Source organism: Schistocerca piceifrons, chromosome 10, assembly GCF_021461385.2.
Source record: "Schistocerca piceifrons isolate TAMUIC-IGC-003096 chromosome 10, iqSchPice1.1, whole genome shotgun sequence".
NCBI lineage: Eukaryota > Metazoa > Arthropoda > Insecta > Orthoptera > Acrididae > Schistocerca > Schistocerca piceifrons.
This window is the reverse complement of record NC_060147.1, coordinates 33,373,271-33,387,130: the sequence shown is the minus strand read 5'-3', so window position 1 is coordinate 33,387,130 and position 13,860 is coordinate 33,373,271. Positions and strand designations below refer to the sequence as shown.

General features: G+C 42.6%; 1 protein-coding gene across 6 annotated transcripts in view; it reads right to left on the bottom strand.

Moving 5' to 3' along the window:
* The window catches only part of LOC124718888 (1,5-anhydro-D-fructose reductase-like), a 99,865-nt gene that overhangs the window by 32,182 nt on the left and 53,823 nt on the right, over positions 1-13,860 (bottom strand). For all 6 annotated transcript variants that reach the window (XM_047244528.1, XM_047244533.1, XM_047244530.1 and 3 more), the window contains exon 5: positions 9,135-9,391. In XM_047244528.1, the coding sequence (XP_047100484.1) occupies positions 9,135-9,391 (257 nt within the window). The remainder of the gene's footprint in view (positions 1-9,134; positions 9,392-13,860) is intronic.

The following is a 13,860-nucleotide window of genomic DNA, read 5'->3' as shown; positions in this document are numbered from 1 at the left end:
GGCTGTCAGTTGGTGGGGAACCCTCTGTGCACAGATTTCTCAAAAGTTCAAGTGTTAGTGCATTACAGTGTGGGCGGTGCTCGCGCTAATACCCAGTAACCGATGGATCTCCTCCACAGCGATTCTGCAGTTGTCCGAGACTAAAGCATTCACTTCCGCAACTATTTTCAGTGTGATGACACGAAGATCCTGTCTGGGACGAGCATCGTCTTCCAGTGACTCGCGACCCTCGAGGAATTGTTAGCGGCATTCCACAACACTTGAACGAATCGGACTGTACTCACCCTACATGGCCTTCATCCGTCGATACATTTCATGGCCTCCAACTCCCTCTGCCACCAAAAATCGAATCCCTCCTCATCGCTCCTGCTTACTCGCCTGCACGTTCGGTAGTGGACAATAACTTGTGTGATCACCTCCTATTTGGCATGAGACCGCACTGGCACTATGCAACATGAAACGGTGTGCGCGCGTCAATCTCTCTGCCGATAGATGGCGCCACCGTACCCGCAGTTATGTGGTGCCACCTTACGGGTGAGGCAAAGGTAGACACATTGACCAGGTTTCATTTGAATGAACCTCATAGTTCAAATGGTTCAAATGGCTCTGAGCACTATAGGACTTAACTGCTGAGGTCATCAGTCCCCTGGAACTTAGAACTACTGAAACCTAACCAACCTAAGGACATCACACACAGCCATGCCCGAGGCAGGATTCAAACCTGCAACCGTAGCAGCTGCGCGGTTCCAGACTGTGACGCCTACAACCGCTCTGCCACTCCGGCCGGCTGAACCTCACAGTTCCCTTCTACAGCTGTAGACTGGTTGAGTCATCATTCCCAGTCTTGTTAGCAATGCTGGAAGGCTTCAACTGGTGGAGCCTTTAACATGTCAGTCACATTCTTTTGAATGTACTACAGAGTCCCACAATTATGTCGTTTTAAGGCATTTTTTCAATTTTGGGGAAAGAGAAAAGTCATAGGGACTCAGATCAGGTGAAAAGTGACTGTGGAATAACAGGAACGCCTTTTGAAGTCAAAAATTCTGTGATGGAAGTGGGCGTGTGACACGGAGTGTTGTCATGATGCGCCATCCACTTGCCTGCAATTTCCGGTCTCACTCAGTTCACCCTCTTCCTGAGCCTTTCGAGGTCATCTTCGATCTTCGTAAAACACCTGGTTGACAGTTTGTCCTGGAGGAACAATCTCACAAGAGGATGCACACATTCAATGTTTTCATTGGTTTTTAAAGCTGAAGGTCTCCCTGAGAAAAGTTCATCTTCAGCGTGTTCTCGGCCTTCGTAAAATGATTTGTACCACAGAAAAACTTGTGCTCTTTATGAGAAATTTTTCCCCGTAAGCCTGATTCAACATTTCAAGGGTCATACTTGTGAATTCCCCAAGTTCGACACAAAACCTGATGGCATAACATTGCTCTAAATTCCGCTATTCCATTTTTTGTACCACACAACAAAATACAGCTTTGGTGATGGCACTTTCAAAACCATGCAATGACTGCATGGAACTGAAACTAAGACTGAACATCAGGAAGGGATGAGCATACCAGTCTACACAAGTAGAACAACACAGCATTGCCATTTCTCTCACAGTGTAGTCAGTCTTATTGTTTTTCTCGTACACCTCATAAATTTGTGAGAATGTACATTTGGAGCACAGAACTGTATGGCACTGTGGACTCAGAAAACTGGAAAAGAAGAGGAGTGAATCATTTTAGATGTGGTACTACAGAAGGATTTTGAAAATTAGGTGAAGTGTTAAGATGAAAAATGAGGTGGTTCTCTGCAAAATCAGCAAGGAGGTGAACAAATGGAAAATATTGACGTAAAGGAGGATGGGACGAAAGGACATGTGTTCAGCCGTTTATGAACAACTTCCATGGTACTTGATGGAACTGTAAGGGGAAGACAGATTTGAATACACCCAGCAAATTTTGGAGGAAGTTGAATGCCAGTGCTACTCTGAGATGACGATGTTGGCACAGAAGAGGAATTCACAATGGGCTCCATGAAACCAGAGAAAAAAACAAAAGGACAAGTCTAATTAGGACTAGTGCTGTGGAGTTTTTGTACAAACTTAATTATGTACAAGATTTTCAGAAACAGACTGAAAAGCTTGTAATGGTGTTGTAGGGTAGATTGTGCTGAGAGATAATTGTTAAGAAAACAGTTTGATAAGTTGTAACATTACTCATTTAATTAGCATTGCTGCTAGCCAGTCAGGTCATTGTACACCACTGGCCATTAAAATTGCTACACCATGAAGATGATGTGCTACAGACGCGAAATTTAACCGACAGAAAGAAGATGCTGTGATATGCAAATGATTAGCTTTTCAGAGCATTCACACAAGTTTGGCGCCGGTGACAACACCTACAATGTGCTGAAATGAGGAAAGTTTCCAACCGATTTCTCATACACAAATAGCAGTTGACTGGCATTGCCTGGTGAAACGTTGTTGTGATGCCTCGTGTAAGGAGGAGAAATGCATACCATCACATTTCCAACTTTGATAAAGGTCAGATTGTAGCCTATCGCGATTGCGGTTCATTGTATCGTGACATTGCTGCTCACGTTGGTCGAGATCCAATGACTGTTAGCAGAATATGGAATCGCTGGGTTCAGGAGGGTAATACGGAATGCCGTGCTGGATCCCAACGGCCTCGTATCGTTAGCAGTCAAGATGACAGGCATCTTATCCGCACGGCTGTAACGGATCGTGCAGCCACGTCTCAATCCCTGAGTCAACAGACGGGGACGTTTGCAAGACAACAACCATCTGCACGAACAGTTCAACGATGTTTGCAGCAGCACGGACTATCAGCTCGGAGACCGTGGCTGCGGTTACCCTTGACACTGCATCACAGACAGGAGTGCCTGCGATGGTGTACTCGACGAAGAACCTGGGTGCACGAATGGCAAACCATCATTTTTTTGGATGAATCCAGGTTCTGTTTACAGCATCATGATGGTCGCATCTATGTTTGGCGACATCGTGGTGAACGCACATTGGAAGTGTGTATTTGTCATCGCCATACTGGCGTTCACCCGGTGTGATGGTATGGGGTGCTATTGGTTACATGTCTCGGTCACCTCTTGTTCGCATTGAGAGCACTTTGAACAGTGGACATTACATTTCAGATGTGTTACAACCCGTGGTTCTACCCTTCATTCGAGCCCTCTGAAATCCTACATTTCAGCAGGATAATGCACGACCACATGTTGCAGGTCCTGTACGGGCCTTTCTGGATACAGGAAATGTTTGACTGCTGACCTGGCCAGTACATTCTCCAGATCTCTCACCAATTGAAAACATCCGGTCAATGGTGGGCGAGCAACTGGCTCATCACAATACGCCAGTCACTACTCTTGATGAACTGTGGTATCGTGTTGAAGCTGCGTGGGCAGCTGTACCTGTACACGCCATCCAAGCTCTGTTTGACTCAATGCCCAGGCGTATCAAGGCCGTTATTACAGCCAGAGGTGGTTGTCCTGGGTACTGATTTCACAGGATCTATGCACCCAAATTGTGTGAAAATGTAATCACATGTCAGTTCTGGTACAATATATTTGTCCAATGAATACCTGTTTATCATCTGCATTTGTTCTTGGTGTAGCAATTTTAATGGCCAGTAGTGTATTTGAGCACTTGCACATGGTAAAATGCGGTAATGTACAGATATCTGTAGGTTCTTGAGTTACCATGTGTTGAAATGGTAATTAAGAGTTAAAATGTGCCCATTTCATAACTGATAAATTTAAGCCAGGTACATTTCTTTGCTTTGAGGAAACCAAACGAAGAACATATTTGGTGACACTGTCCTTGTCAGGCTGCTTGAATTTGCATGTGCAACAACCTAATTGGCTAACTTCAATGCTAATTAAATTGGATACCACTACATATCACATTTTTCTTAGCAATTATTTATCAGCACACCCTACCTTGCAATGCCCTTACTTTTTTTTTTTACTCACTGACCCCGTGCACTTTTTTCTATTCGCCACCATTTCAGCAACTTGTGTGTCCCTAATCAACCAAAGTTATCCAATCAGGGAAATGGGGTGTATGGTTTAACGTGGTATCCAAACTGCGTGTTGTTTCTGGTGAATCCTCACATCATTGAGAGCTTAAGTCTACGTTCAAACAATACAAAAAACCTTTGGTCAGATCGGGATTCAATCGCACGACCTCTCAGTTTCCATTACACCCCCCCCCCACACACACACGTATACTCTTTACTACTCAACCACCTGGCCCAAGATGGATATAAATAGTTCATCTGCAAGTTTTGATGACTGAGTTTGTGAGTATCAAAACATTTGATGTGTATGGCCCTATCTTTTGATTGCATTGACTTGGTAGAAGGTAAAGTTATTTACGCTACCAAGGGACCACAGACCTTAGTATTTGATATAGATTTCAACTTGATATATCTACCCTTTTCTGACTTAAACGAGTCTTAACAGATGGATGACAAATGGCGAAATAAATATTTTTTAGGTGACATAATTGCAAATTAACAACTTCTGATGTTTTTTTAACTTGCGCTGTGAAACTTTGCTTCTTGCTAAATTTTATTATTGTAGGTCAACGGGAAGTATCCTACAGGTTCTGATGAGTAAGTTTTCGAGTATCAAAATATGGGATATAAACTGATTGAATAGCGTTAAGAGCTTAAATTTTTTTTGCCCCGCCAAAGGACTATAGACCTTAGTACCTGACAAAATTTCAACTTATATGCATACCCATTCCTGAGAGAAAGGGTTCTTGATAGATAGACAGATGGACAACAAATGGACAGAAAATATTTTTAAAGTCCATGTTGGAGTATCAAACAATATTGTGAAAAGGATAGATTGCCACTCACCGTAAAGATCACCCACTGAGTTACTATTCACCATAAAGCATAAAGACAGCCCATTGAGTTACAGTCTTTCATTGTGCCTGTATACAACTCAAAAGGTCATCTTTATGGTGATTACAATCTACACTTTCTGTAATACTGCGGAAAATATTTTTTTAGTGTGAATTAATTGCAAATTGACAATTTTCAAATTTTTTGCTTTACTTGCACTGTGGAACCTTGCTCCTTGTCAAATTTCATGTGTGTATGTCAACGGCAAGCGCTCTATAGGTTTTTATGAGTGACATACACGAGTTCAGTGTCTATATTTGATGGTGCCTGTATAGTCCAGTGCAGTAGTTCTTCAGACATGCATGCGTACATGTCAGTAGGAAAAGAAACCTCTGGCAGTTAATAACTGTATTGAATCATGAAATGTATAGACATGAAACTTCCTGGCAGATTTGGCAGATTAAAACTGTGTGCCGGACTGAGGCTTGAACTCGGGACCTTTGCCTTTCGCGGGCAAGTGCTCTACCATCTGAGCTACCCGAGCACGACTCACACCCGTCCCCACAGCTTTACTTCTGCCAGTATCTCGTCTCCTACCTTCCAAACTTTACAGAAGCTCTCCTGTGAACCTTTCAGAACTAGCACTCCTGAAAGAAAGGACACTCTGCTGCAGAGTGAAAATCTCATTCTGGAAACATCCCCCAGGCAGTGGCTAAGCCATGTCTCACCAATATCTTTTCTTTCAGGAGTGCTAGTTCTGCAAGGTTCGCAGGAGAGCTTCTGTAAAGTTTGGAAGGTAGGAGACGAGATACTGGCAGAAGTAAAGCTGTGAGGACAGGTGTGAATCGTGCTCGGGTAGCTCAGATGGTAGAGCACTTGCCCGCAAAAGGCAAAGGTCCCGAGTTCGAGTCTCGGTCCGGCACACACTTTTAATCTGCCAGTAAGTTTCATATCAGTGCACACTCTGCTGCAGAGTGAAAATCTCATAGTGTATTGACAAATTATGAATATGGCACAATAGCTAAGCAGTTTACCGGAAACAAGTGAAAATTTGTGTTTGACTGTGAATCAAACCAGATTTACCGATTGTCATGAGTGGTCACCTTAACAACTTTGGCTATCGCTTTCAGGACTGACCCAAATCTCCGTGTCCCACTGTCTCCTTCTCATAGTGCTCACACAATTCTGTGATTCCCACACAGGAAGAGACGTATTTATGAGGTACTGGGAGAGACTTAATGCCTGGAAATTAAGTCATGTTTTGTTCTACTGCCACCGCAGCACTGGTTTTGCTGTGCCATTCGTATGCACTCGCCTCTCCACTACATTTCCTTCCCAGTGATGCCATTACATATTTGACAACCTCTGAGCCTACTGACTATGAATTGTGTTTTGTAATATGGTTTTTTAACATAGAGAATGTTAAGCCAGCTGAAATTTATCATCAACTTGTAGAGATTTATGGCGAAAATGTAATGACTGTTAGATTGGTGAGAAAGCAAATGAGACAATTAAATGATAGAAGAAACAATGTTCATGATGAAGCACAGAGTGGACAACCATCTATTCTCAGTGGTGGTTTGGTTGAGAAAAGTGACCGCCGATGAAACTTCGGTTTGTCTATGTACCGACTTGACAGAAAATCCTAGGAAGTTCTGGTCTTACGTTAAATCAGTAAGTGGCTCGAAACAGCATATCCAGACACTACGGGATGATGATGGCATTGAAACAGAGGATGACACGCGTAAAGCTGAAATACTAAACACCTTTTTCCAAAGCTGTTTCACAGAGGAAGACCGCACTGCAGTTCCTTCTCTAAATCCTCGCACAAACGAAAAAATGGCTGACATCGAAATAAGTGTCCAAGGAATAGAAAAGCAACTGGAATCACTCAATAGAGGAAAGTCCACTGGACCTGACGGGATACCAATTCGATTCTACACAGAGTACACGAAAGAACTTGCCCCTCTCCTAACAGCCGTGTACCGCAAGTCTCTAGAGGAACGGAGGGTTCCAAATGATTGAAAAAGAGCACAGATAGTCCCAGTCTTCAAGAAGGGTCGTCGAGCAGATGCGCAAAACTATAGACCTATATCTCTGACGTCGATCTGTTGTAGAATTTTAGAACATGTTTTTTGCTCGAGTATCATGTCTATTTTGGAAACCCAGAATCTACTATGTAGGAATCAACATGGATTCCGGAAACAGCGATCGTGTGAGACCCAACTCGCTTTATTTGTTCATGAGACCCAGAAAATATTAGATACAGGCTCCCAGGTAGATGCTATTTTTCTTGACTTCCGGAAGGCGTTCGATACAGTTCCGCACTGTCGCCTGATAAACAAAGTAAGAGCCTACGGAATATCAGACCAGCTGTGTAGCTGGATTGAAGAGTTTTTAGCAAACAGAACACAGCATGTTGTTATCAATGGAGAGACGTCTACAGACATTAAAGTAACCTCTGGCGTGCCACAGGGGAGCGTTATGGGACCATTGCTTTTCACAATATATATAAATGACCTAGTAGATAATGTCGGAAGTTCCATGCGGCTTTTCGCGGATGATGCTGTAGTATACAGAGAAGTTGCAGCATTAGAAAATTGCAGCGAAATGCAGGAAGATCTGCAGCGGATAGGCACTTGGTGCAGGGAGTGGCAACTGACCCTTAACATAGACAAATGTAATGTATTGCGAATACATAGAAAGAAGGATCCTTTATTGTATGATTGTATGATAGCGGAACAAACACTGGTAGCAGTTACTTCTGTAAAATATCTGGGAGTATGCGTGCGGAACGATTTGAAGTGGAATGATCATATAAAATTAATTGTTGGTAGGGCGGGTACCAGGTTGAGATTCATTGGGAGAGTGCTTAGTCCATCAACAAAGGAGGTGGCTTACAAAACACTCGTTCGACCTATACTTGAATATTGCTCATCAGTGTGGGATCCGTACCAGATCGGTCTGACAGAGGAGATAGAGAAGATCCAAAGAAGAGCGGCACGTTTCATCACAGGGTTATTTGGTAACCGTGATAGCATTACGTGTTTAATAAACTCAAGTGGCAGACTCTGCAAGAGAGGTGCTCTGCATCGCAGTGTAACTAGCTCGCCAGGTTTCGAGAGGGTGCGTTTCTGGATGAGGCATCGAATATATTGCTTCCCCCTACTTATACCTCCCGAGGAGATCATGAATGTAAAATTAGAGAGATTAGAGCGCGCACGGAGGCTTTCAGACAGTCGTTCTTCCCGCGAACCATACGCGACTGGAACAGGAAAGGGAGGTAATGACAGTGGCACGTAAAGTGCCCTCCGCCACACACCGTTGGGTGGCTTGTGGAGTATAAATGTAGATGTAGATGTCACTGCAGAATCGGAATGACAGTTGATAGATGGATTTTTTTTCCTCATTACACGATACATTTTCAACATACAGCACAATGTGCAAATGCTGACACTTTATCGTGTTTACTGATCGATCTGGATCCAGAGATTGAAAAAGAGGATTTGCTATGTTTTTATTTAGGTGTTACGCTTACCGCTAATGTCAATCCTGTTACTCCTTTATTACTTATGTCTCTCTTCATTTCATTCTCAATCTATAGTGAGTGCTCTTAGGCTGTTTACTCCATTTAACAGATCCTGCAGGTCTTCCTCCCTTCCAATGAGGTTAGTGACATCATCGGCGAGTATGGTCACTGACATATTTTCACCGTGAATTTTAATCCCACTCCTGAATATGATACTGGCTGTTGTTGTTGTTGTTGTTGTTGTTGTTGTGGTCTTCAGTCCAGAGACTGGTTTGATGCAGCTCTACATGCTACTCCAGTGCCAACTGCAACCTATATCCTCCTGAATCTGTTTAGTTTATTCATCTCTTGGTCTCTACTCTAAGGTTTTTACCCTCTGTGCTGCCCTCCAATATTAAATTGGTGATCCTTCATGCCTCTGAATATGTCCTACCAACCGATGCCTTCTTCTAGTCAAATTGTGCCACAAATTTCTGTTCTCCCCAATTCTATTCAATACCTTCTCAAGAGTTATCAGCATCCTTCTGTAGCATCAAATTTCGAAAGCTTCTATTTTCTTTTTGTCTAAACTATTTAATGTCCATGTTTCACTTCCATACATTGCTACACTCCATACAGATACTTTCAAAAAAGACTTCCTGGCACTTAAATCTATGCTCGATGTTAAATTTCTCTTCTTCAGAAACGCTTTCCTTGCCATATGGTCATACTGGCTATATATGCAATAAACTTACTTGCTGGCATCACCGCCTCTTGCGTGGAACAGGTTGGGCATCTGAGGAGACCCCAATGGAGCGAATGCGCAGACCGTCACGTCGAGTGCTTTGCAAAAGGCTGCCAACTCCCGCTGCTGGAAGTAGATGTGCAGCTCCACCTGCAGGTTGGCCGGCTTGATGCGAGCAGCCTGCCAGATGCGTTTTATCTGGCCGGAGTTGAAATTCGACAGCCCGACGGAACGGGCTCGACCGGCGTCCACTTGTGCTTCCATCGCCTGTGAGATGGCAAAAAATGTACAAAAATTATTGAGACACAAATGCCGAAGGAACATCTTTCACTTTTACAATACACTGCTAAAGTAAAATCAAACAATGGAAAATCCAGGATGGAATGCAACAATATTTTGAAAAGAAAAATTGCTACGCTCCATATAGTGGAGATGCTGAGTCACAGATAGGCACATCAAAAAGTCTCTCACAAATATAGCTTTCGGCCAGTAAGGCCTTTGCCAAAATTAGACAAAAAACACACACATACACACTCATACAAACGCAACTCACACACACACGACTGCAGTCTCAGGCAACTGAGGCCACACTCAGTGTGGCCTACTATGACTCAGCATCTCCATTATATGGTGAGTACCAACTTTACTTTTCACAGTATTGTACTTCAGTAAAAATTATTCCATTCCATTGTGACACGGTGTTACGGCAACAGTTTCAAAACCCGCAACTAGTGATTCTATAATCTGTGCTTCCTCCTGCTACCCTCATCAGTGTAAGTTGAGCATTTTTAAATCTATAGTGTGCTGAGAGAAATAAAAACAATAATATTTTTTTATTTTTATTATTATTTCTCTCCTTTCCGCTACTTACCCCCTCCCCCCTCCACATCTTCTCACCTATCCTCAATCTAAACTGCAACACTTCACTGTCTGCCACTCCCACCACACTATCCCTCCCCCTCCCCGCCCCAGCCTCCTCCTCCAGCCAGTCGCCACTCCCATCATGCACTGGTGCTGCTGCTCGCGGTGTAGTTTCAGTTGCCTGAGACTGCAGTCGTGTGGCCAAGTTGCGTTTGCGTGTGTGTGTGTGTGTGTGTGTGTGTGTGTGTGTGTGTGTGTGTGTGTGTGTGTGTGTGTGTGTGTGTGTGTCTACTGCTGACAAAAGCCTTAATGGCCGAAAGCTTTGATTGTGTGCATATTTTTATCGTGCCTATCACGGCTCAGCATCTCTGCTATATGGTGAGTAGCAACTTTCCTTCTCTCGTATTATTAGACATATACAGACATCTTAAATTGTGCCCAGGTTAAGCTGACCCAATATGGGTACTTATGTTACTTCTTGTTAAGCATGTCTCTTTAGAGGTACTTTAGTGATGAGGGAAACCATCTTGAAGCCCACCAAAAGGTCATCCTGGTCTGGTCGAAAGTTCTGAACCTGCTGGATTAGAAAGGCAGTATTTCATACCTGGTGCATGCATGCACGCATTTGCCAACAGAGGGGCTAAGTATCACTGTCAGGTGTTTTACCAGCTCATACATTCATGTACCAATACGGCATCAATGGGAGGGAGTGGAGTCCGTCTGTTATGGAGTGTACATAATCCATGAAGTTTACAGGGGGCAGCAACTTGTGGACAAATGCTTTTCCTGTGTTACTTCAGAAAGCATTCTTGTGAAGTTGAATGGTCTTTCTTTTCACATGGTTGGTTGGATTATCATCTATTCACTTTCTTGCAGACGTCATCCTCTAGTGGGTTGTAATGGGAATTTTTTAAAATCTTCTTGTTGCGTATGTTCCTGATGTATTTCTGCATTTTCAGCTGTTTTGGACATTTGGTTTATAGTTGACAGTAGAAAAGGTTACACATATTTTTGATTGCATGACAAATTTTTACTTGCCAAAAAGATATATCACAGAATTTACATTAAATTTTGCTTGTAAAGTGGAATAAGATCCAGCACCGCATTCGAAATGTTGATTGTAGCTTTTGGCGAATCTGCTATGAGTAAGACAAGAGTTTATAATTGATATAAATGTTTCAAAGAGGGTTGAGAAGATGCTGAACCAAACAGTGAAAAGACCAGGAAATTAGTATAAATCATAAAAGTGAAGAATTAACAGAAGTGCATTCTGCCAAATTTCTAGGTCTGCACCTCGATAAGAATTAAAACTGGAACACACATATTGAGTACCTGTGCAGCAAACTGGGTAGCTTTGCATATGCCATGCATAAATTATCAAGTGCTGCAAACATGTCCAATCGCAAAGTAGCATATCTAAGTTACTTTGAATCAGTGATAAGATATGGCATTATTTTCTGCAGGAGCTTCAATAATATATCTCGTGCACTGAAGCTTCAGAAGAAAATCATCAGAAATATGTGGACTGCACAGCAAAGAGAATCATGTTGTCCATTATTACAGAAACTAAAAATTTTGACTGTCCCCTCTCTATACATATACGAGCTAATGATATTTTTACACAACAAACCAGAATTGTTCATTAAAAACCAATTTGATCATCCATAAAGTACAAGAAATAAAGATAATTTTATGCTTCCTGCCCATAGATTGAAATTATATGCTCAGACATGGGCATGGAAGTCTACAACAAACTTAAAGGCAAAAACATTCTAAACATGGAACTAGGGATACTAAAAAAGAAGTTACATGAAATTCTTATACACAAATGTTATTACTCGTTAGAAGAGTTCATGGAAGATGAACTGATAATTTGAGCAGAATCCAACCACAAATTAGCATTATATAGTGAAAAAAAAGTCCATTATCGAGAAAGATATTTACCTATGCTGGAAAATAAAAAAATATAGATACTGCTACATAGACTAAATATAGTTCTAAAAATTAATATTAGATTCTAGTTTTTTATTTTTGATGTGTCTCCTGTACCATAATCACATGATTTGTAAGTGTATGTTATGAGACTAATAAATCACAATTCACAATTCTCAATGACCGCACTGGATGCCGTAGCACATCAGTTACTGATGACAATGTGGAAGAAGTAAAGAAAATGGTTCTTGAAAATCACTGAATCACCATCAGAGAAGTTGCTGATGATGTGGACATGTCCTTTGGCTCAAGCCAAGCAATTTTTTTGCACGTAGCGGCAAAGTTTGCTTCGAAATTGTTGAATTTCGGACAAAAACGACATCGCACAGGCACCACTCGGGAGTTACTGAATAAAGTCAGCAACGATCCAGACCACTATACAAGGTTATAACAGGTAACAAAACATGGGTACACGGGAATGACATCGAAACTGAGGCCCAATCATCCAAATGGAAACTATCTGAAGAGCCAAGACTGAAAAAAATTCAAGTTCGACCACATGTGACGGTTGTTCTCACTGTTTTCTTTGATTACAATGGGATAGTGCATCAGGAGTTTCTGCCTTATTGTCATACAGTCAATAAGGAATACTACGCGTAAGTTGTGTGTCGCCTGCATGAAGCAATCCAGAGAAAACAAGCAGAAATGTGGCGCAACTGCTTGTGGAAGTTGCATCACAATAATGCACTCGCTCACACCTCAATGCCTGACTGCAATTTCCTGGCAAACAATGAAACCGTTATTTGCCTCAGCCACCGTATTCACTGGACATGGTCCCCTGAAGCTCCTTTCTATTCCTGAGGCTGAAGAGAATGATGAAAGACTGTCGCTTTGCCACCACTGATTTGGGGGGGGGGGGGAGGGGGGGGGAACGGGGGGGGGGGGGAGGGAAGGGGGGGGGGAAGAGTGTGAGAGAGAGAGAGCTGAACATTACAAAAAGTGAGTTCTGGAAGCGCTTCCAAGACTGGAGAAAGTATTGGCACAATTGCATTATATCAAAGGGCAATGACTTTGAGGGAAACACAGTTGATGTTGATGAAAAATAAATATTCTTTAAGAAAAACAAAAATTCCCATTACTTTGTGATCACACCTCATATACGTCTACCATAAATCACAATATATTAGCGATCTGTATCACCCGCAACTGTAAAAATAAGTACAGGGCTATTACAAATGATTGAAGCGATTTCATAAATTCACTGTAGCTCCATTCATTGACGTATAGTCACGACACACTACAGATACGTAGAAAAACTCATAAAGTTTCGTTCGGCTGAAGCCGCACTTCAGGTTTCTGCCGCCAGAGCGCTCGAGAGCACAGTGAGACAAAATGGCGACAGGAGCCGAGAAAGCGTATGTCGTGCTTGAAATGCACTCACAGTCAGTCATAACAGTGCAACGACACTTCAGGACGAAGTTCAACAAAGATCCACCAACTGCTAACTCCATTCGGCGATGGTATGCGCAGTTTAAAGCTTCTGGATGCCTCTGTAAGGGGAAATCAACGGGTCGGCCTGCAGTGAGCGAAGAAACGGTTGAACGTGTGCAGGCAAGTTTCACGCGTAGCCCGCGGAAGTCGACGAATAAAGCAAGCAGGGAGCTAAACGTACCACAGCCGACGGTTTGGAAAATCTTACGGAAAAGGCTAAAGCAGAAGCCTTACCATTTACAATTGCTACAAGCCCTGACACCCGATGACAAAGTCAAACGCTTTGAATTTTCGGCGCGGTTGCAACAGCTAATGGAAGAGGATGCGTTCAGTGCGAAACTTGTTTTCAGTGATGAAGCAACATTTTTTCTTAATGGTGAAGTGAACAGACACAATGTGCGAATCTGGGTGGTAGAGAATCCTCACGCATTCGTGCAGCAAATTCGCAATTC